Source organism: Cladophialophora immunda, assembly GCF_000835495.1.
Source record: "Cladophialophora immunda strain CBS 83496 unplaced genomic scaffold supercont1.5, whole genome shotgun sequence".
NCBI classification, from domain to species: Eukaryota; Fungi; Ascomycota; class Eurotiomycetes; order Chaetothyriales; family Herpotrichiellaceae; genus Cladophialophora; species Cladophialophora immunda.
The window spans coordinates 2,614,232-2,635,743 of record NW_015622545.1 but is presented as its reverse complement, the minus strand read 5'-3'; the positions used below and the strand labels follow the sequence as shown (position 1 = coordinate 2,635,743).

The following is a 21,512-nucleotide window of genomic DNA, read 5'->3' as shown; positions in this document are numbered from 1 at the left end:
TCGAGCACGTGACGGCGGAAAAAAAGAGGAGAAACTCTGATCGGTGGATTGATGTCACCAACCGCCGATTGGAGAATCCAGCAAGTGGAAGAGGCACAGGGAGCAGAGAGAAGAGGGAGGGAGATGCGCGCAACGCTGGCTGCTGCGCTCCCCATGGTTCGTTCTTGATTCACCTTTTCCACCACGCCTCATCCTCGTGGGCTAGCACTGACTATTCTCTCTTTCACGATGCTGCCGACTTGTTGGAGCTCCCCTTTTTGACCGTATTAATCACTTCTCATTCTATTCGCCCGATGCCGTGGTAATTCGCCAGAACTCCCGCTCAGGCCATCTCGCAGATCACACACTCGCAGCTCTGGTCCTTTTCACTCCAACCTTCCCACCATCGGATATCCTTATGTCCACGACGACAATGACTACCGCCCTGGGCACCTCCAACGTGCGAGGCGGCCCTTCTCGCTTGACTCGAACCAACCCTGCCAGAGCCTCGAAAGGCCTCGGATCGACCCTCCTGCGCCAGAACTCACTTGTATCCAGCAGCGGCCTTGTTCTGGCCTCCTCCTCCGCCGCCGTCGCTTCGCAAAGTCAGACCAACAATGACCCACCAGGCATGTATCCTGCCATTACTCATTTCGCCGATGCGATCGCCGCTCTGCCTCGAGAATATCGGCGGCACACTTCTTTGCTGAAGGAGGTCGACGCAAAAGCGTGGGGTCCGGAGGAAAATCTACGAGACATCTTGGAGCAGTGTCTGGCCGACAGTGCTACGACAACGAGAGATCTAGCTGCCGCCTCCCAGAGCCTGACCGGCTCCATAGCGGCAGATGATGCTCTCAATCTCAGCGAAGCGAACAGCGTCGCCGGTGCGTCCTTCGACAACGCCTCCCTCGCCTCTGTCCGGTCCGCCGATCCTATCATCATGCAGCGCAGGCAACAATACCACGCATTGAGACAAAACCTCATGACGATCATGGTCACTATGGATGAGAAAAACCACGTCATCAACAATGCCAATGAAGAGGTGGGCAGACACATTCGCAGGCTGGACCGCATCTGGCCACACATCGACGACGAGATCTCGGAAGAAGCCAGGCTGGGAAGCTTGAAGCATTGGGCCTATACAGAGACGAATCCCGTAAAGAAGCCGACTGCGCCCACGACGCGCAGAGAAGCCGCGGCTGCGGGTCTTGCCACTCTACACGAGAGCGAGATCGCGCATAGGAGTGAAGCTAGGAGAGAGGCCGTCCTTGCCAGGCGACAGCGGGGAACGGCCCATCATGCAGATTCTGACTTCGACGACGCGAGAGCACCGGCGCGGAAAACGACCACCAGCGGCAAGAAGCGGGCGGCCGATGCTGCACCGGATCCCACTGGGTTGGGCATCACTGGCGCAGGCACGGGAAAGAGAAAGAGACCAGAGAAGCCTGCTCCCGCGGGTGTGGCTATGGAACGCTCGATCAGTAGTGCGCTTGGAGGTCGCCCAATGTCTAGAGAGAATTCACAGCAGGAGAATTCCAAGAAGAGAAAGGCGTCAGCAAGTGCCACCTCTGTGGCACGGAAACGGTATGTGCTAGATGCGAGACCGAAGAATCCAGCTAATATTTTGCACTTCAGAATCAATGCCGCAACCCAAGACTCGCCCAAGCTTGCCTCGTCCCCGCTTGCTGGAACAATAGGGAAAGAAGTTTACAAGCGCAGCCCTGCGCTCTCTGCAGTCCGTCCTGCCACTGGACGAGGACGCCAGAATTCTGCACATACCGTCGAAAGCGCGAGAGGGAGACCTTCTTCCCTGACATCGAGCAGAAATAGGAACAGCAATAATGTGACCGCTGGTACGTCGGAGCTGAGCAGCTCTGCTGCCGTCGGTGGAAAGAGCACGACAGAAGTCAAGAATAACACGAAGGAGACAAAGGCCGACAAGGGGGAGCGGCTGGTCGAAGACGAGCCTGCGAGCCTGAACGAGGTGGATGGCGAACAACCGGCGAAAGGAGGAGCATCGTCGGACAAGCCCTCCAGCAGACTCGACACCACCAAGGGCGACCTTCAAGACGAAGTGTCGGCGAGGGAGGCTGCATCTCCTCGACTGCCACTAGTCCTGCAAACGAGTGAACTGAAGAATGAGCGCTTGGGTAGAGGCCGAGCGTCAAAGACGTCCACGCCTGTGGTTGGCACGTTCTCCGAGGCCGAAGCTGCAGAGACTTCGTCAACCGGTGGAAATGGTGGTGGTGCCAGCAAGGCCAAACGACCCGCCAGACCGAGAGTGAAGGACCACGGTCTCCACGATTCGCTGTCGCCCAAAGGATTGCCAATGAAGCGACCTCACAAAAAGAGCGCGAGCCTGTCGTTTCCTTCTGCCGCAGCGGCTACCGGCAATCAGCGCGTGAAAGACGAGACGGACCCTCCCACGAAGTCGTCCACGCCGTCCGAGCGCGACCTGGCGACCGGTGGCACGGCGAACAATGTCGACGCGGGAGAGGTGGAGGACGAGGACGAAGAAAACGACGGGGTGGAAGAGGACGAAGAGCGATATTGTTACTGTCAAGGCGTGAGTTACGGGGAGATGGTGGCGTGCGACAGGGACGATTGTCCCCGGCAATGGTTCCACCTGGAGTGCATTGGGCTGAAAAGCGTGCCCAAGAGCGCCAAGTGGTACTGTGACGAGTGTAAAGAGGTGCTGGCAAGGAGTGAGAGGGCTGGCGGGAAGGGCAAGAATGGTGGCAATGGACATAATGGGAAGTAGACGAGATGCCAGCGAAGGTCAGGTCAGGTCACCGAGCGAGCCCTTTTCGACCCGGGGCCAATACTGATATTGTTTAACACGAATTCGATGCGAGGGTCGGCATGAAGCAATGTACACGGCAACGGCTGATACCTCTTTCCACCAGCGAGATCTTGACAGTGTCCTTTCTTTTTCTTTGCTTTCTCCTCTCATACCGTCTCGGAGATGAAGCACTGCCTTTGGGCGCCTGTTATGCAGGCCATGGCGAGATTGACATGAGCAAGACCACTGAACCCGAGGCGGGATATGCTCCGTCCCGACAGTAGATACATAGACCCTCTGGGATGTCGAACCTCAGGAGACCCGGTATCACTTGGACACACACACAGAGAGAGAGAGAGAGGGAGAGCCGATCTCACATCGCCCGGGGACTTAATAAGATATATATGTATATCCATTACATACACCCCGAACGGTGCTTTAATATCCCTTACTATTTTCTGCTCACGAAAGGGAGTATGGCCGCTTTAACCTAGCGCGTGATAGAGGATCGGGGGCCCACCCGGAAGAGCACAGGAGAAGCGCTGAAGGAGCACCGGGCGAGCCACAGGGAGCGCCGCCCTGAGGCCAATCTACGATCACCCAGCTGTTCCCATCTTGTTCGTTTTAGCCACGGCTCGCTGCCTCGAACGAAGCTTTCGATCCTGTGCGTCTGCGCAGTGACGCGTCTTACTCATTCATGGATGGCATTGGATGGGTTTTCGACATTTTGTTTGTCTGCCAGATCTACTGTGTCTGAGGGCCATTGATGCTGCGTTATTTCCCGTGGACATTCGCACTCGACTAGTTCGACGACGGAGAATGAAATGGACTTGAGTCCCTTTGACAAGCGCAGCTACTATCCAGCATTACGCAAACACATTCGAGAACAGCATCTCCGGCACGAAACCGACGACTGGACTCTGTATTAGATCTCCCTCTCAGCCCCCCGATACACCGTGCGCCAGATCACGTGGGTGAGTTCGTCCATTCGTGTCTCCCATTCTCTGAGCTCGTCCTTTGCATATTTCTCTGCTGGTGACTTCGCAGTCTTCTTTCCACCATCTGGGGGGGTAGTGTTCTTGTCTTCTGTCTGGCGTATCTTCCTCAGCCGATCGACGGCGGGATTGAAGAGCACCGGATCATCCACAGGGACCTTGTTGAACATCCAGTCTATAGTCGTTCGGGTGTTGCCCTTGGCCGTCAAATTCACCCGCGCGGTGAACTGGTTGTCGTTGTGCCGTTCGATGAGGACGGGCACGGTCAATGAATAAGGGACCCCCGTCTCTCGGTTCTGGTTTTCCAGCAACGTCCACCCGCAGGCCGTGTGGTCACCAGCGTCAATGCCCTCGCCAAAGTGCGTCCCTCCGGTGACGGTTGTGGCATCATGAATATCCCGGCCGCCGGTTTTCTCGAACGATGCCTCCCCACCGACGTTGACAAAGGGTATTCCCGCGAGGCCGAGACTCAACTTTCCTCCCTTTGCAACATCCTCATGGTCTACCGTCGGGCTAATGGTCCAGCGGTCGTCTAGTCCAATAGCCAGGACTGTCGGCGCAGCGTCCTCGCGATCCTCGGAAAAGAACTCGATATCTATACGGACACGGACCAGTCGCCGGCCATGCTTGACTGGCGTCAGCCAGAACTTGAACACCATCAAGGTAGCCGACGGTGATTCGGCAGTCTTGTTGATTTTGCCGTGGAGAACATCGAGGAGGAAGCATTGAATCGTTGTGGCCTTTGTGAGGCGCTCCACGACGATGCGCCGATGCCAATCTGTCATGGACAGGTTCTTGGCATGGAATGTATCTTCATCATCGCCGCTGATGAATAGCGGAGCCTCGAATAACATGGGGGCATCGTCGTCGTTATCCGCAGCCAGGCCTAGCGCGTTGTCGTTGTCGTTGTCGTCGTTGTCGCCGTCGTCGTACTCCATGACGAGGGGATATTATGGAGATGGGGAGAGACAGAGCCGCTTCCACTCCTTTTGTCAACCGGGCGCTTGGAGTCGGTGTTTGGGCACCAAGACGCATCATTGTGCCAATGACAATGGAGACCTCGTATCCGGCATATACCTAGCCAATGGACGATAGATCATCAGGACGTCGATTATTCACCTGTGGCTGGGAGGTAGTGGAAGACGGGCAAGCCACCGCCGCTTGTGGATTCCCATCAACGAAATCCATCCTTTGCACCGAAGAATGTGGCTGTATTTCCATTCTCACTTCCCTGGATTCAAGAGTTGGCATGATCACCTCATGGCCTGCGACTGATCGCGTGGCATAACAGAGAGATAGGGAGAATATCAGATTGCGAGATTTCTCCAGCAGAAACCATCCAGGCCGGTGAACGTTTTCGGCCAGCAGGGAACGAAAAGTTTGGTCATTCCTTTCAAAATGGACTCTCCACTCCGTCGCGAACCTCCTACGTCAATAGCGGCCATTATAGAGCCGGTCGCCAGGTCCCGTGCCTCCGACGAACCTCTATCGCAGTTTGAGAAAGTTTTAGAGCGCGCAAGAGTGATCGCAGAAAAGCCAGAGATCGCCAAGGATGGAACGAAGAAACATAGTCGGCGTGAACAGCTCAAGCAACTCGTCGCAGAGCGCGGTGACAGCCTTGTGAAGGCCACCAGCACGTTGCGGGATGAAAACTTTTTCCACTTTCTAGCTTCGACTCATGCGAATAGCACATCGTCCTCAGTGAGTGTGGCTGTTCAAACGCTGGTAGCAAGAATGCTCTTGCACCCTGGCGGCATGGACCTGTTGCTGAAACCGGATGACCTCGGGAACACGCCCCTACACACAGCCATTCAAAGAAGCAATCGCGACTTTCTTTTTGCCGTTTCAGGAATCCCAAGTTTGCCTGAAACCGTCGAGAAGGTTCGGCAAACTATTAAAGAAGGCAAAGACACCTGGGCCGAGAACCGGACACGATCCACGTTCTTGCATGACGCCCTCGACAGCAGGAGCCTCCTCCGTGACGACGATTTACTCCTAGCTATCATCACCCTAGCACCGGATGCCATGCTACGTACGACAGATATTGGAGGACGGACGCCTCTTCACCTGGCTGTCGAGTATTCAAAGTGCACGGCCGGACGTCTCAAGATCGTTCGGGAGCTTATTTCTCGCGACCCTTCTGTTCTCCAACTGAGAGACATCAAGAACCACTCAGTATACCAATATCACGTTCTATCAAAACTAGGAAGCCATCGTGACTCGAAAGTCCCGGACAGGAGCCGTAGCCCGTCTGTCCGGGCTGGCGAACGACCATCATCAGCGGGGCCCTCGGGCTCCAACGTGACGCCGGGAACTCTGAACGTCACCGACGAAACGGCAAAAATCATCAAGGACGAGATGATGCTTGAGAGTCTGAGGCAGATGTCATGCGACGCTGCGTATCGCTGCTTGTATGTCCCAAATGAAAATAGTATGGAAACATCCCTTCCCGACTGCGAATCTGTGACGTTGAGACTTTGCTTGCTGCCGAGACTAAGAATTAATGTTGAACTCCAGACAAAGAGTTGTGGTTTGATTACATGCCTGCCCCATTGACCGGCATGACGTTCGCCGAGTTCACACATCACTGGGACATGCTTGACTTTGAGACGACCGTAAAATACGTCTCCATTGCCAACGTCAAGTTCAAGTTGGACAAAGATGTCGACCAAGTTGTACGAAAGAGCCGTGACGACGCAACGCGTATTCTGCGCTGGTTACAAAGTAAAGATGTGAAGCGAATCCTGCATGTCATCGTTGATGACATGGAACCGAACTATCACAGCAACGACTCCATAGAGCGGGCCCTCGAAAAGGCCAAGGTGGAAATCTTGGACTGGCATCGGCCGGACTTGTGTCCCTCTACCATCTTCAATGTCGGCAAGAATTTGAAAAGACTGTATCTATATTTGGGGGGGGGGGGGGGGTAACAACGCTATCCTGCGTGCTTGGAGCGAGGTTGAAGGACTGCCCATGCTTGCTCAGTATGGTAAACTGGAACGTATCATCATATTCTCGCCAGAGGTATTGTCCCTTTTACCTATCCACGACCCTGCATAACTTCTCATTGCTGAGTTCCTTTGTCGCTGTAACAGGACAGTCCAGATCTGTCTGCGGACATGTCGAAGCAACTGAAAAGGTTTGACGACCGTCTGAAGCGCAACTGGTCGCTTGCGGCAGAGAAAAGCACGTCAAAGCCACAAGAAGAGAGCGCAATAGGAAGGTTATTACGACGAGATGGCGAGGCCACGCAGGACGACGAGGCGACTTTGGCATCGCAGTCACTGCATCGGGATTCTGTGCAAGCACCCCAGACAAATCCAGCGACCTCTCAGGTGTCGGCGAAGCATGAAATAGCCGCAAACAACCGAACCACTACTCCAGAAATAATCCACACTTCGGCGAAGACCTCTCTGAAAGCTAAGCTGGGCGACAACAGCGGGCAGGCGGTCGAGCTGGACCAACATCGCTGGATGCAATGCATGGAGAACTTCACGACTGCCTTCCTACGAGTCAGACAGCTCTCAGCTAAAGACATTCCTGCGACGAAGAGCCTCGAGCCGATTCGGGTTGCCTTGATTGATGACGGCGTCGACACTACCAACAGATCACTTCAGGGAAGGACAGACCGTGGGAGAAGTTTCGCCTTTGACCAAAGGGGGAAAAGAACTACCCATACTGGATGTCTGATAGCGGCCATGGAACGATCATGGCTAGGTTCATCCGTAAACTCTGCCCGACAGCTGATATGTACATCATCAAGGTAGCGACTAGGCAGGGGACACAAGACACGAAAAGCCTGACTATCGTCGTATCCAGCGCCGTTGATGTTAGTACTAGTAGTTCCTTCCATCTGCGTCTGAACAGCCGGTTTCCCCCATGCTAACATGGCACTTTCTTTCAGGCTATCAACCACGCTGTCGACTGCGGGGCCAGGGTTATCTCCATGTCCTGGTCCGTCAGACCCCCAACCGACGGCGCATTGCAAAAAAAGTTCAAAGAGGCAGTCCAAAGGGCCGTCAACCGCAAGACCGTCTTGTTATGCGCATCGAGCGATCAGGGCAAGACAGGCAATGACCAAACCTACCCGCACGAAGCAGATCGGGCCAACATCATTCGCATTGGCGCCGCCACGGCCATGGGGAGCAATGCCGAATACGTCGACAAGCACCAGATTGACTTCCTCTTTCCTGGCCACGAGATCCTCCTCAAGGAAAGCACACCGGACAAGGAGCTCGGCGATGTCCACAAAGGGTCTTCAGTGGCCACGGCCATCGCTGCTGGATTGGCTGCCCTGGTCTTGGAATGCGTCCGAGTCGGTCACTTCTGGACGTCCAAGCTCGACCATCACCAGTGGATCACGGACCAGGACTACTTGATGATGGATTCAAAGGCGATCAAAGCCGCGTTCGAGGGCATGAGCCGATCTCGTTCCAGCTACATCTGGGTCTGGGAGACTTTTACGCCTCAGGTCTGCGAGAGGATCACGGACGGAGGGCGCGAGGATCAATTGGCAGCTGTGGCGAAATTGGCCAGACGCTTTTTGAACAGAGATTGATGATGCGACCAGATATCCCGGGATAGCCTATGTATGTTTTTGGTTTCTTCTACATGTATGGTCATCTATCCCCCGAAGATGATAATAGCCTCACGATGTACAGGTAACATGTTTTTTTTTGTTTGGCCTTTGTAAGCGGCGGATTTCAGCCAGTCTCGGTGGTGTTGGTATGTCAATTGGCGTTGTCTGCGAGGCAAACAAACGCGGGTGCCAACTTAGTGGCAGGGAAGGGCCATGGATAACCGAATTGAGGCAATGGAAGAACAGGAGAGCAAAAGTGTTGAGAAAGAGATGTACAACACCCAACAGGTATGGCCCGACCATGTCTTGTCTTGTTGTTGCGTTCGAGTCACTCAGATTAGTTCGAAGACACTGAACAAGTCAGAGGGCGCGATATGTTCTCTCTCTCTCTCTCTCTCTATATTATACAGGCAGCTGTCATCACGGAGCTTCAAGCTCCAACCAATCTTGATATAGCCAGTTCCCGGCTGGATCAACGTCGAAAGCTTCCGAGTCTGCAACCATCCGGCCGCCCTGATCCGGGAGGCATGGCACCGGAGACATGGACTCGACCGTCATCTCCACCGACCGCTCCGCCATCGGCTCCATCGCCGGATCAAGTGCAGGCGGAGGTGAGGCCTTGGAGACCAGATCCCACTTACGGCAGAACTCGGGGCCGAACGCCTCGAAAAAGGCAGTCTGATCGGCGGTCATGGGGGGATGGGGATACGCGGCGGACGAAGGCTCGTGGACCACGGCGTCGATGAAGCTCTGGATGATCTTCTGGGGCCCGATGGCCGAGGGCCACGTCTTGCGCAACTCGTGCAAGGCCAGTTGCATGATCTTCAGCTCCTGCTCGGCGGATTGCCACAGGACCGGGTACTTGTGACACAGCAATTGCGGGAAGCTGGCCACGAAAATGTGGAAGGTGAAGGTGGGCCCCAGGTAGCGGATGTCGTCCCTGGCCAGGAAGTCCTCGAAGATGCCCGCGACCAGCGACGACGAGAGCAAGGCCACCTGCAGGGGGACACTGGCGGGGGTGGTCGGCCGGTTGAGGATGGTCAAGATGGTCAAATAGGGGATATGGAGCTGTCGGACTTCCAGGTCGTAGGGGGCAGGACACCTGAGGGGGTGCTGCCGATACATCTGGAGGCAGGGCGGGAGTTCCTTGACCCAGCGCTTGAGTTCGGCTTCGATCCCGACCTTCTTGGCCGGCGACAGGCTCTTGCGCACGCAACACTCCGTCAGGTCGGCCAGGATGGCGTAGATCTGCACGTAGGCGATAAACAGGTGGGCGTTCTTGTCCTTGACGGGGAAATCGTCCAGCGAGATCGGCCGGACGCAGCAGTCTTGCATGTTGATGGTGCGCGGTCTGCCTTGGCCGGCCGAAATCACACAATCTCTCGTCTGCAAGCGCGAATATCAGCGGTAGCTTCATGGGGCTGGTTTTTTGGGGGGGAGGGGAGGGGAGGGGATTTGGGGGTCTGTCTCGGGCTTTTTCTTACAAAAAGTGACCACCACAGTCTCCGTCTGAGCGACGCGTCCTTGCCCGGGCTGGGTTCACGATGCAGGCCGATTTCATAGGCGAGGCCCACCCCGATGCGGAGCCAGAAACTACTCTTGTCGAGGGAGATGTGCTCGGGGCCCGTGGGGTTGAACCACTGCATGAGACAAATCGCCCGGATGACGGTCAGGGTGTCTTTCTCATACCCTGACAACGCAAGGGCTTTGGCGCGCTGGTACAGCTCCTCGCACGAAGCGTACGCCAGCGGTGCGGAGCCGAGTCTGCTCCCGGCCAGGAAAGCCGCCTGCAGCAGTAATGGAGAGGGTTCGCCTTCAAAGTCGGCCCGGTCGACGATGGGCATCCACGGGATACAGTTCTTCATCAGGTTGTCGATGAGGCTGTTCCGGAGGAGCCGGGGCGGCATGTCGAATGCCTTGTACAGCTCGAGGATCCTCAGATCTTGGGTCGCGGTGGCGGCGCCTCGTTGGTCCTCGTAATTTTTGGCGAGGTCCTCGTCGATGCGGATGTTCCCCCCTAGATACTCGGAGCGTCCCAGGTAAGTGGTGCACTCTTCGCATCCGGTGCTTGGTGGAGACCCCGATTTTCCCATCGAGAGGGCCTGGGGAGGCTCTGATTGATGGACTTCCATGACAGATGGCGGGACGGGGCTTCTGTTCATCTCCCACTCCGCGGGAAGAAGTGGCCATTGCTGGGGAGGCTCCGAGTCGCTGTGCAGGATGCTATCCTGGGGTTTCGCGGTGGAGGCGCCTCCTGGCTGTGGCGATTCGCTCACGATGAATCTCCTTGACTTGCGCTCTCTGGGTCTGCTCAAGACGACGACGTTAAGATCTCCAGCCGTACAAGTTCGAAGGTCCAGTCACATAAGGAATCCTACCGGCATTCGTAACCCGAGGTGCGACAATTCGTGCAAGGCTGAGAACTGCCGATGTCGCACCGGGTCTGCGGTAAAGCAAAAGGTCAGGAATTTAGTCAACCGTTGACGGGCCAAAGGACACCGACCTTTTTCGCATGGCAGGTTGTACAAGCTCTCGAAGCCCGTGGCTTGGGTCTTGCGATTGCTGGTAACATATCTGCCTCCGTGTGGTTGCCCGGAGCTTTAGCCAAGAGTGATACCACCGACGCCAGATCGAGCCAGGGAAACGGTCGGAGCAACCAACCATGCACGGGTGAGGGGTTATTTATGCGAAACTCGGGGTACATACGGAGTACGGAGGTACTTGTGTACGAGGTTCTAGATCTCCAGTACAAAACTTGGGCGGGCGAAGAACTCTCCGGACACGATCCCGGATGCGAATTAGCAACCACGAAGTAGGTGGAGTGTCCGCTTAGCGACACCGACATCCACCTCGCCTTGCTGCTTACAACTAGTCATTTGAACTTGCGAGTACTGTTCCCTCCAAAGAGCGAGATTCCAGGCAGGAGAAGAGACAGGGTGGCCAAAGAAGCCCGTCAAGTCCACATTCTCAGAAGTGTTCTTAGTCTACATGCGCAATGCACTCAGAGCCTGCTCTCCTTTCCCACCACCCTCATCAAAGCTCTTCCATTGCTCAAACACACCTTCCCCCCGTGTATTGTGGTGATGAACCTGATTTCCTCGATTCCGTCTTCTCCGACCCCGATCTGCCACGCTTGGGTCACCAGCAAATCGCCCGGTCGGACCGGCGAAGCAAAGCGAGCCTCGAAATGGCGCAGATTCGCCGGGTCGTTGCCGCCGAGCTCTTTGAGGAGCGCGTGCGCCGCGACGTTCCAGGTGAAGAGGCCGTGGATGACCACGCCGCCGAAGCCCATCTCCTTCCCACGTGGAGGGTAGGCGTGCAGAGGATTATAGTCACCGTTCAGTCTATCACGGTTGGTTTTGTTTTTTGAGAATGAGCCCGGGACAGAAAAGATTTGGCGGGCGGGGGGCCTACCGGAAAAGCAATGGAGTCTCGGGAGTCGTCTGATACCGAGAGATCAGGTCTGGCTTTCTTCCTTGTGGCGGGGGATATTGGATGGAAGTCCCTACATTTGATTAGACACAGAGAGCTCCTTTTGAGACTGACGTAGGGGATAACAGCAAGCCCCTACCCTTTGGGCCACCCCAGCCGCCCTGGCCCATGTAAAAGATGCTCCCTTTGGCCTTTGCATGCAGGGTTCCTGTGTCCACGTTTAGGAGCTCGTACTCAACCTCCACCAAGCTCCCTGCACTCTGCTTGTCCCAGACACCCGAGACTCGGGAATTGATCACGAACTGCTGCCCTTCCGAGGTTGGTGGCAGCGGTTTGAGGAGCGTGATACTGCGGCTGCCGTCGAGCCGGTGGATGGAGAACTGCGGCACTCCAGGGATCGGCGGGAGGCTGTTGCGGATGGTAAAGTCGATGACCTCGACGTCGGTCCTTTTCAATACTTTTCACGGTGATCAGGGCGGCGTCACGGCACACAAGCCATTCGTCGAATACTTACAGAGCATCATGGGATAGGTAGGGAACGGCTGGAAATCGGGGTGGCGCTCCTATGGACGATGCTCAGCACCCACCCACCCACCCACACACATCTTGTTGTTGCATCGACGGGCAAGAGCAGGAAGTGTGGCCGTACATAAAGGTAATGCAGCTCGTCCGAAGTACATCCAATGCTGTTGGCGAAGATCAAGAGATCGCGCTTCAGCCAGGAAACTTCGAACGGCGGGAACTCATGCCCTACCCCGGGGCTATTAGCCATTATTTCTTGGTGCCTTCGAGTTCGCGGGGATGTCCAAGGCGTGAAAGGGGGCTGATTCCTCTCGAAATGAAGGGCAGAAGCATAGTACAAAAAGGAACTCGGGACACGAAGTTTATGGACTTCCCATCCGCTCTAGAGTCGAGTCCTAGGTTTGCGATCCGAGTGACTCCTGTAGAGCCTCTCTCTCTTCCTCCCCGGGCATCATTGTTGTCACGAAGAATCTCCAAAAGCCGTGGCCGGCATGGCAATGGCATGGCAGTTTGCCCGGCAGAAAAGTGCCGAACAGCCGTAAAGTGCCGGGCGAGCCAGTGGAGCCTAATGCCGGACTCCCGGCCCCTCATGGTGCCGCAAACAAAGCATTATTCGGATTCGGAAAGCAAGAGGTGGCACAATGTCCACGTAGCGAATCACCACATCTCAAAGAAACGGGTTCAAGGGGTTGTGGTGGTTGGTTGCTGCAGATATGATGTTCTTGGAAGAGAGGGACAGAAAGCCAGTCGGCCCCCGATCCTGATTGTGGGAGCGCAAGGCTTGGGTGTCTCCAAAGCATGTCGTTGCAACCATCTAGAGAGCGTGGCTCTCGTCTATGAAGGGGCACGAGGGGTGCCGTGGTGACCACGGACCGCAGTGATTTGGTACAAAACAGTGATGTCGATGCCCCCTTTCTATCGCTAGTGTTGCGCCACTACTCACACTTTCTATCGCGTTTCAGAAAGGCCCTCGCATCGCAGAATCTATAAAAAACCGTGTCTAGAGTCTCGATTCCACCGTCGCTTTGCCTCTCCAGATCTGCACGTCCCGGTGCCCCTCTTTCGGGAAAAGCTGGGGCCCCAACACCTTCTTGGGGACCTTCCCAGAAGCATTTTTGGGGATCTCATCCACGACCCGGAGCAGTGTGGGTAGTTTGTAGGAAGATAGGCGCGCACGCAGGTCTCGACGGAGTCGATGCAAGGTGAGCGGGCCCGTGATCTTTTCCTGTCGCTCTTCATGAGTCCGGGTGTCTTTACGTTCGTGAACAGATGAAACGTTACCTTGTTCAACACCACAATGGCCGCGGTCCTCTGGCCAAATTCTTCGTCTTCGGCCCCGATGACGGCCGCTTCGGCGACGTAGTCGAGACCCAATAGTTCTCTTTCAATGTCCAATGCCGATATTTTGTATCCTCCCGACTTGATAACTGCACAAGTCAGGAACACGGGGAATTTATTTGGTCACGTTGCTACAACTTACTATCCACGGACTCACGGCCGAGAATGAAGTAGTAGGGACCTTCTTTGCGCGCAATGTCGCCGGTTTTGAAATACCCTTGGGCATCGTGTGCTCGCGCCGTGGCTTCGGGGTCCAAAATATACCTACCTCAATATTAGGCGAAGGTTTTCCGGGAATCCAGATGGGAAGAACTCACTTGGAGAACATGGACGAAGTCCTGACCAGGACCTCCCCAAACGAGCCAGTCGACAGCTTGACATCCGCAGCAGGTGCAATGATTCCCACCGAACCCTTGGAGACACACTTAGAAGGACAGTCTCCAATAGAGCAAGATGTTTCCGCTTACCTCTGGGAGATCCGTGGCGCCGATGGGAAGTCGAAAGACCGGACCGAACTCTGTCGCGCCATATCTCGTCGTGATATTCTTGCCGCCGGTCAGAGCCTTCCACTTTTGGTGGAGTGGGTATGGAAGGGCCGAGGTGCCACAGACAAGAGCTTTGAACTGTCTCACGCTGGAAACGTAGCTCTTCAGCTCGTCGGGCGGAAGCTGGCTGAGATGCTTTTCGTAGTGCTGCATCAGTCTCATGTAGGTCGTGGGCACGCCAGAGAAGAAGGTCAGTCCACCCTGGCGCCAACGGTTCCAAGTCCAAGCTGGATCGAAGCCGCCGGATTGAAATTCGATGCAAGCACCGTTGATCAAGAAAGGAAGAAAGTTGATCTGAATCCCGGTGGCGTGGTGAACCGGTAATGTGTGAAGCACAACATCGTCGACGCTGATCCCGAACTCGTCGGCCATTTCCAATCCCGCGGTGACGAAGAAACCGCGACGCAGGACAGCTCCTTTTGGTGGTCCGGTCGTGCCGGAGGTGAAGATGATTAGACCCGCCGCGTTCAAGTCCATATAGAGATCCGAGGATACGGTGATATCAGTGGGCAGGAATGGTGTCTTGTGGATGTGAGGCAATATTTCCAGGCACTGGAATTCCGGGCCGACTGTACCTCTGGCCTGCACTTCTACTGCCTTGCCCATGACCACCTGGCTGGACGATGCAAGGATAGCCACGGCGCGACATTTGTTGACATAATAACATGCTTCTTGAACCGGGACGATGGAGGCTCAAGCGCGAATAAAAGTCAGTTCGCCCGATTTTACTCGACATGCCTTTTCGAGAACTCACATAAAGGTACGATGACCGCCCCCAGAGCAAGAACGGCAAGGAAGGCCACCGCGTACTCATAACCCCCCGGGGCAAGGATACAGATGAAGACCTCCTCACCAGTCTGGAGTTTCCGGATCGTCTGTGGTGATAGTCGACTCCGGATGTGGTTGCGGAAATTCAAGACGTCGGTGAGTAATTGGACATGTGTTGCAGCGACCCCGGCCGTGACATCGTTGATGACAACCTTGTTCTTGCGATGGGCGAAGAACACCAGCCTATTAAAAAGGAGGAAATTCGGCAAGATCCTGGGTCCTTGAGCGCTGGGAACGATGGCGGTGCGATCGACATCCATGTCGGACTTGGTGCAAACAGGAGCTGGGTCTTGGGAGAATAGTTCGTGGCTTCTAGGAGCATAGTCTCGACCACCGTTAATGTCGCGTTGAGCCTTTTATATTGCCGGAGTGGGCAGATCAGCCGCGCCGAAGCCATTCAAGGGGGCTGGAAATGCGGAAGGCCATCTTTGGATTTTCTGACGCCGGCTGGCTATCTATTCGCCAGCCTGATTTTCCGGGAAATAATGCGAGATCCGGCGGCAGGGAAAGGTCGTGTCCCAAACTCACCGATAATGAAGTCAATGGAGGCGGAGGGCGGAGTAAGGGATCTCAGCGCTCTAATCTCAAGCTGGCAGACATTGGCCCCCATAGTACCGGGAAATCCCAGAGATCGCCTAGCAATCTTCGGTTCGGTAAACGGTTTTTCTAGATTGTTCACTAGAACAGCATTCCCTACCGCCTCGCCAGCCTTGCGAGGCTCCTGTTGGTATGGATATTGGCAAAAATTGAGACGCAACTACAGGAAGCGTTGAATGATATGATGGATTCAATTTTCAGGCATTTCCCAAGTACCTACGTGCCCCTGATGCCTGTGAATTGATTGATACAACTATGATTGCTGATCAGAATTGATAGATCCTGGGAATTCACTCTGAGAAATGGCCCTGGTGCAAAGGGGTCCTTGCCGGCCGGCCAGTCGTTCAGCGCACAATTCCCACCTTCCCCAGCGAAACCGACGGATCAATAGCCTCCCCCAGTCTCAGCTTGATCAGTTTTCGGCAGACTTCGTACTGATCTCCACGTGTTGATCGACCTTTTCCTTTGCGAGTCCATCTTCAAGACTGGGATGATACAGTTCATCATCATCCTGGTCGTCGGATTTGTGGTTAGCCTGTTGAAAAGCCTGCTGGACCTTGGGTGGAACGGAAACTCACCCCGAACATTGCCGAGATTTCCTCAAGCGGAACATCCTTCGTGTCCGGGAAGACGAAGAAGATCACAACAGCTAAGATCCCACTAGGTATTATGAAAACCAAGTAGTACCTCCATCCGATATTGCTGTATTTGAAGAAAATAATAGATTAGTATCGTTTTTCTCGCACGCGGACCAGAGCTCGCAGTGGGGGGGCATTGCAACATATACTTACGCGAATGCGGTGGGGGCAGCTTGCAGGAATACAATGTTGATGAGGGCAATTCCTGCCACACCCAAGGATACACCTTTCGATCGGAGATGAGAGGGGAACAGTTCGCCTATGTAAACGAACTGTGTCCCATCCAGGAGTGATTCGTAGGTTACGGCGTATATGAAGATCATAGCCACGGCCGCCTTCAAAGCCGCCGTGTTTTCTGAACCTCCAAACGTGGCAATTAGCGCAGCCAAAACAATGAGACAGGACATGCAGCTGAGCATGCCAGTGACAAGGAGTTTGGGCCGTGAGAAGTAGTCGATGAAGAAGATGGCCATGACCCCGGCGCCGAAGCAAAGAGTGTTCCAACCGCATGTCAGAAGCAGCTGCTTTTCCGTACCGTAGCCGAGGCTCTTGTAGATACTGGGACCGTAGTCTATACATTAATCAGTTTTGGCCTTGATTATCAAGTCAAGGGACGAGGTGCTCACTGTTAATGACAAGGATGCCCGAGAAGTTGACCGAGCAGGTCGTGGCCACCGACAAAATGGCACGTTTGCGGTAACTGGGTTTCCGCAATATATTCCAATAACTGCTGTCGAGCGTCTTGTCAATCTGCATTTGATTGCGGATTTCGACCAACTCGACAGCAGCTTCCTCCGCCGTGTGCAATTTGAGCAAAACTTTTCCGGCATCCTCGTAGCGGTCGTTCATCAGAAGCCATCTCGGGCTTTCTGGGAGGAAAGGGAGGAAGCAAAGTACAGTCAGCGGTGGCAAACATTGGAAGGCTTCACGTCAGTCAGGTCAGCTTCTGAAAAGACTCGTCGACAGATTAAAAGAACAACAACTTCCACGAACCTAATGGCGCTCTCCACGCACTATTGCTTGTTAGGCTGAGGAAATAAAATCCATAGCCGATCCAGTTTGCGATCATGTAGCCAAAGAGGAAGCATGCGCCGTGAATATCCACAAGCATCCCTCTGTTCTTTGCCGGGACGACCTCGTTCATCAAGAGAGGCACCGCCGCAAGTATCATAAACCCCCTAGCGAATGTTATCTTCAGTTGATCGATATGAATCAATACCCTTGCTCACCCTGCACCGCTGAAGAACCTAAAGACGATGAACATGGCAATATGCACGGATCCGGCTAGGAGCGCCCCGGAGACCAAGATCAGAATTGCCGCCTGAATCGATGGTCAGCATCGCAACAAAAATGCTAGAACGAGGCCCAATCACTTACCACGGCGATTGCCCATTTTCTTCCCCATCTGTCGGCCAGAACACTCACGGAAAAGGTAGCAAGGAAACCGCCGGTTTGGTAGAGACCCTGATCAAGTTAAATTTCGACGTATGAAATCTTGGTATTTTTCTGTCAACTGACGTTCGTCGTCGCTATCAGAGCATTCGCGTTAGGATTTGTGTCGAGGCCGAAATACTTGAGAAAGGTCGGTTGCCCTGAAACGAGACGTCAGTGAAACACTGTGTCGAGCCACCATAACTGGACCATATCTCTCCATACCGAGGGTGATGGCTATGACTGCACTGCTGTAGCCAAAGCTCATCGACCCGAACCCCATGGCAACCAGCATCAGGACATTGTAGAATTTGAACTGGTGCCTCTGGGTCGAGTGTTGAACATGTGAGTAATTTGGATCCATTTCTTCCCGGCAGCTTCAAACGAATCAATCCGTATGTGAGTATGAGAGTAGATATCGAAAGGGCGGAGGAATTTCCAGCATGAAATCGGTATGGGGTTCTTATAGCCTTGCGGTGCTTGAGCCACGCAATGTACGACCGGCAATTCGGCAAGGGAGTTCCGGGACACAGAAACTAGAGGTGTGAGGGGGAACCAGCACTTGGTGTAATTGACTATTTCGTGCTTTGGATCAACAAAGATAATCCGAACTTGAAAAGAACCCCCTATTTGCTGATCGCAGGTCTTCTTCTCTTGTCGAGGCTGATCACGGTTGGACAAGGCTACGCAGCTTTTGAGACGACCCTGACATACTCCGCTCTATTTCAGTGACGTCGCCGTACCAAGTCCGGACCATGCCCTTTTGCTTGGCCTGTCTTTTCGGGTGGCTCCCAAGTGAAGAATAGTATGGGGGACTCCGCAAAGTACCAGGATTACGGAGAAGTTTGCGGGGACGACCGGTACCATGCACCGGTGGATATATCGAGTCCGGTATCTTGAGTCCGGTAATTAGGTTCCAGAATCGTCTCCCCTTCGGCTCTTTCGCGGCCAGAACTCAGGACTGAAGGAAAACCCGCCGGCATTACTCATTCTCGCCGTGTCTTTGTAGTTACCTCAGGCCTCGCTGTTTCTATGATAGCCTCTATCAGTGAAGGGGCTTAAGGGTGCCGATCCGCCAGTCTTTCGCCCGCGGCTGATGTGAAGGCAGAATTCGATTTCTTCGAGGAGAAGCTCGGTGAGGTGTCGCTTCATCTACCGCGTTGGCACCAATGGTACTTCGTACCTTATGCTCTTGATCACGCTTTGTTCGTGTGCTGCTGGAGCTACATGCCGGCACGTCTCCACAAAAGACAAGGCCGCAGCCACAGATCATGAGCCGTCGGTAATGACCCGTTCACATACCAAATTCGCGTTCCTGGAAGGGAGACACCTTCTTTGTTCCCACTTGGGGTTGGCCTTCGGTGGCCACTGTTGCCACAACGAGGAACAAACTACCTATGCCACTGATAGAGATCCCTTCATTCATTAAGCCCATTGAGGAGCCGAAACACTTCGCCATATGCGAGTGCTGGTCTGGGCATTCTCGGTGCCTGTACACCTCGTTGATTGTTTGTTGATTTTCTGTTCTGTGTGTGATGCCTATGTAACTCGAAGGAAAGCCATCAGTCAGCAGGATGCCCTCAGCTCACCATGTCCAGTCATGTGACCTGAAAGGTCCAATAGTTAGTACATGTACAGTGATATGAGATAGGCTTTGGAACCTAAAAATGATTAGCTAGTTGATCAAGCCAAGATGCTAACTGGAGTCCAAGTTTTAGTCTTCACTAGGGTGGTTTTCAATACAGTATCAAAAAGTATCGAGAGTACTCCTATCCTGAACTCCAGCACAATACGACTTTAGCTGGCTCCTATACTCTGACATCCTTGACTCGAACCATCAGCGGATGCTTCTTCCACAAACTAGAAACCTCTTGATCTAGCCAGTTCGATCTTTCATCGACCAGTTCAAGATCAAAGTTGAAGATGATTCGAGCAAGAATTAGTTTGATCTCGGCAATAGCTAGACTATTCGCCCGTTAGTATCCCTAAGCTCGGTGCTCTATAGTGTATTGAGTCAAAACTCACTTCCTGCCAATGCAGTTCCTGGGTCCGGTGGAGAAGGGTTGGAGGACAGCCTTATGGTCCTTATCGAATTTCACGTCATGGTCACGGAGCATACGCTCCGGCGCGAACGAGTCTGGTTCGACGAAGTTGAGGGGGGAGGTATACGCCGCGAATTGTGGAATGCCAACGGCTACCTGGATGCTGGTCAGCAGAGGATGATAAACGCCTCTGAAGTAGACACACATTGCCTGGGACCCAATGGCCGCAGATGGCTGCGCCTTCCGGGGGCGTTGTACGATTCAAGGCGATTGGGACCGGGGGATAGAGTCGAAGTGACTCCTCGACGACAGCATCCAGATACATTAGATGGCCGACGCTGAGCATGGTGATCTCCTTATCATCCCGAAACGTATTCCGAATTTCAGCGTGGAGCTTCTGTCGGACCTCGGGGTGCTTCTGAAGTAGATAGATGCATCCAGCCAGTGACGTAGCAGTGGTTTCGGAGCCGGCGATCATGAGCACGTTGAATGTCGCTTGGATCTCCTCCCGCGACATGCCATTCTCATCATTGTGTCTCAATACATATGACATGAAGTCAGGTCTCTCGGTTCCCTGGTCGATGCGCTTCTCAATTTTGTCCTTCGTATAGGCCATAATCCCGAGCCGCTTCCTCAATATAGGTAGGACCAGCAGTCCCACCAATATCGAGATTATCGGGATTTTCAGTAGTACCAACTGGGTCATAATAGTTCCTATCGTAGCCATATCGAAGAATGCCTGTACCCACGGATGTGGCGTCCTCATCCTCAGGCCGCCAAAGGATTCTCCAAAAGAGAGATCGCTGATGATGTCGAATGTGGTGAGGTTGAAGTTCTGAACCATGTCGGTTTCACGGCCTTCTTTCGCGTCATCTCGCATATTGCTGATGAGGAGGCTAACATACTCCTGAATCAACGGCTCTTGGTCTCGAAGCTACAATGGGTGTGAGCTGAGTGACTGGAAATGTGTGTACTCATTCTTCTTACCGCCCGCTCTGAGAAGGCATGCGATAGGAGGCGCCTTTGGCGTGCGTGCACATCATCGGGGGCGATGATTATGGCATGTGCTCTATTTTGGCGGGCAGGTATACCAGCTTTTTGCATCTGCTTGTGGCCTTGGCGATGCATGTATATATCCTTCCAGGCACGCTCGTTGAGGAAGGACAGCTCGTTGGGCCTCGTGCGGACCACCTCACCGTATTGTGCATGAAGCTTCTTGCTAAACTTTACCCGCTGGCCCCGCACGAAGTGGAAAACCGCGAAAAGCTCGGTAGCGCAAGCTAGCTTAGGCCCCGGAAACTTGCTAAGAGGGTGGAAGTATATGTTGTAGATGCCGAGTGAGAGAAGATAGAGAAGATACAGGAATACCTAGATTGGCGTTAACAAATCGATCGTCCCCTGCACGAGAGACGCTTACGGCTCCACAGATGACCACGGGTGTGGCAGCCAGTGCTTGACCGAGCCCATACAGTAAGAGATCAGAATATGCCATGGTCGTGCTCACTTCTGATAAATCTTCTGTCACACCACCCAATGGTGAAATCGTGGTATGGTCGTGGCAAGGGACAACTTCAGGCACTTGATAGGCGACGATGAACGCGCGGCAATAACTGAACCCGGGCGTAGTATGTAGACTAGCTTAGTGAATAGGCAGAGTAAGCGATATAATAGGGATTCAGAGGTATTCTCTGAGCATCGGTCTGTCTGGAATCGAAGTCTAGAGGAAGGGTAAGTTTTGCCTATTTTTGGTGCAGGCTTGGCACTCGGCCCGTGCCGGCGTAACACGTAATTGGTTCCATGACAT

At 54.0% G+C, this 21,512-nt stretch overlaps 7 protein-coding genes across 7 annotated transcripts; 2 read left to right on the top strand and 5 right to left on the bottom strand.

The window, feature by feature from the left end:
• The first annotated feature begins 101 nt into the window (after positions 1–101).
• On the top strand, positions 102–3,090 carry PV07_09080 (uncharacterized protein). Its single transcript, XM_016396306.1, has 2 exons — positions 102–1,563; positions 1,615–3,090. Exons 1-2 carry the CDS (start codon positions 398–400, stop codon positions 2,738–2,740), a joined length of 2,292 nt encoding a protein of 763 aa, XP_016246162.1. The 5' UTR covers positions 102–397; the 3' UTR covers positions 2,741–3,090.
• A 596-nt stretch (positions 3,091–3,686) lies between these two features.
• On the bottom strand, positions 3,687–4,694 carry PV07_09079 (uncharacterized protein; the record flags this gene model as incomplete). Its single annotated transcript, XM_016396305.1, has 1 exon — positions 3,687–4,694. The coding sequence occupies one exon, from the start codon at positions 4,692–4,694 to the stop codon at positions 3,687–3,689; it is 1,008 nt and encodes a 335-aa protein (XP_016246161.1).
• Positions 4,223–8,314, top strand: PV07_09078 (uncharacterized protein; the record flags this gene model as incomplete). Its single annotated transcript, XM_016396304.1, has 5 exons — positions 4,223–6,187; positions 6,274–6,655; positions 6,711–6,780; positions 6,852–7,481; positions 7,661–8,314. Exons 1-5 carry the CDS (start codon positions 5,155–5,157, stop codon positions 8,312–8,314), a joined length of 2,769 nt encoding a protein of 922 aa, XP_016246160.1. The 5' UTR covers positions 4,223–5,154.
• Positions 8,315–8,722: 408 nt separating this feature from the next.
• On the bottom strand, positions 8,723–10,467 carry PV07_09077 (uncharacterized protein; the record flags this gene model as incomplete). Its single annotated transcript, XM_016396303.1, has 2 exons — positions 8,723–9,721; positions 9,820–10,467. The coding sequence occupies 2 exons, from the start codon at positions 10,465–10,467 to the stop codon at positions 8,756–8,758; spliced, it is 1,614 nt and encodes a 537-aa protein (XP_016246159.1). The 3' UTR covers positions 8,723–8,755.
• Positions 10,468–11,336: 869 nt separating this feature from the next.
• PV07_09076 (uncharacterized protein) lies at positions 11,337–12,539 on the bottom strand (the record flags this gene model as incomplete). The annotated part of the gene is made up of 5 exons (XM_016396302.1): positions 11,337–11,679; positions 11,750–11,840; positions 11,907–12,224; positions 12,282–12,330; positions 12,417–12,539. 5 exons carry the CDS (start codon positions 12,537–12,539, stop codon positions 11,337–11,339), a joined length of 924 nt encoding a protein of 307 aa, XP_016246158.1.
• Positions 12,540–16,009: 3,470 nt separating this feature from the next.
• On the bottom strand, positions 16,010–18,030 carry PV07_09075 (uncharacterized protein; the record flags this gene model as incomplete). The annotated part of the gene is made up of 9 exons (XM_016396301.1): positions 16,010–16,108; positions 16,176–16,299; positions 16,389–16,806; positions 16,862–17,158; positions 17,229–17,413; positions 17,465–17,556; positions 17,613–17,699; positions 17,754–17,827; positions 17,892–18,030. The coding sequence occupies 9 exons, from the start codon at positions 18,028–18,030 to the stop codon at positions 16,010–16,012; spliced, it is 1,515 nt and encodes a 504-aa protein (XP_016246157.1).
• A 1,359-nt stretch (positions 18,031–19,389) lies between these two features.
• PV07_09074 (uncharacterized protein) lies at positions 19,390–21,233 on the bottom strand. Its single transcript, XM_016396300.1, has 5 exons — positions 21,126–21,233; positions 20,696–21,076; positions 19,914–20,642; positions 19,692–19,864; positions 19,390–19,631 (listed from the first exon to the last, which is right to left on the bottom strand). The coding sequence occupies exons 1-5, from the start codon at positions 21,198–21,200 to the stop codon at positions 19,475–19,477; spliced, it is 1,515 nt and encodes a 504-aa protein (XP_016246156.1). The 5' UTR covers positions 21,201–21,233; the 3' UTR covers positions 19,390–19,474.
• Positions 21,234–21,512: the final 279 nt, after the last annotated feature.

Excerpts from the sequence above, each read along its gene's own strand:
- PV07_09080 (XM_016396306.1), top strand. The coding sequence starts at position 398 with ATGTCCACGACGACAATGACTACCGCCCTGGGCACCTCCAACGTGCGA. Across the intron at positions 1,564-1,614 it reads ACCTCTGTGGCACGGAAACG|AATCAATGCCGCAACCCAAG; the intron begins GTATGTGCTAGA and ends TTTGCACTTCAG.
- PV07_09074 (XM_016396300.1), bottom strand. The coding sequence starts at position 21,200 with ATGGCATATTCTGATCTCTTACTGTATGGGCTCGGTCAAGCACTGGCT. Across the intron at positions 19,865-19,913 it reads GCCATTGGGTCCCAGGCAAT|GTAGCCGTTGGCATTCCACA; the intron begins GTGTGTCTACTT and ends ACCAGCATCCAG. Across the intron at positions 19,632-19,691 it reads AGGAACTGCATTGGCAGGAA|TCTAGCTATTGCCGAGATCA; the intron begins GTGAGTTTTGAC and ends ACGGGCGAATAG.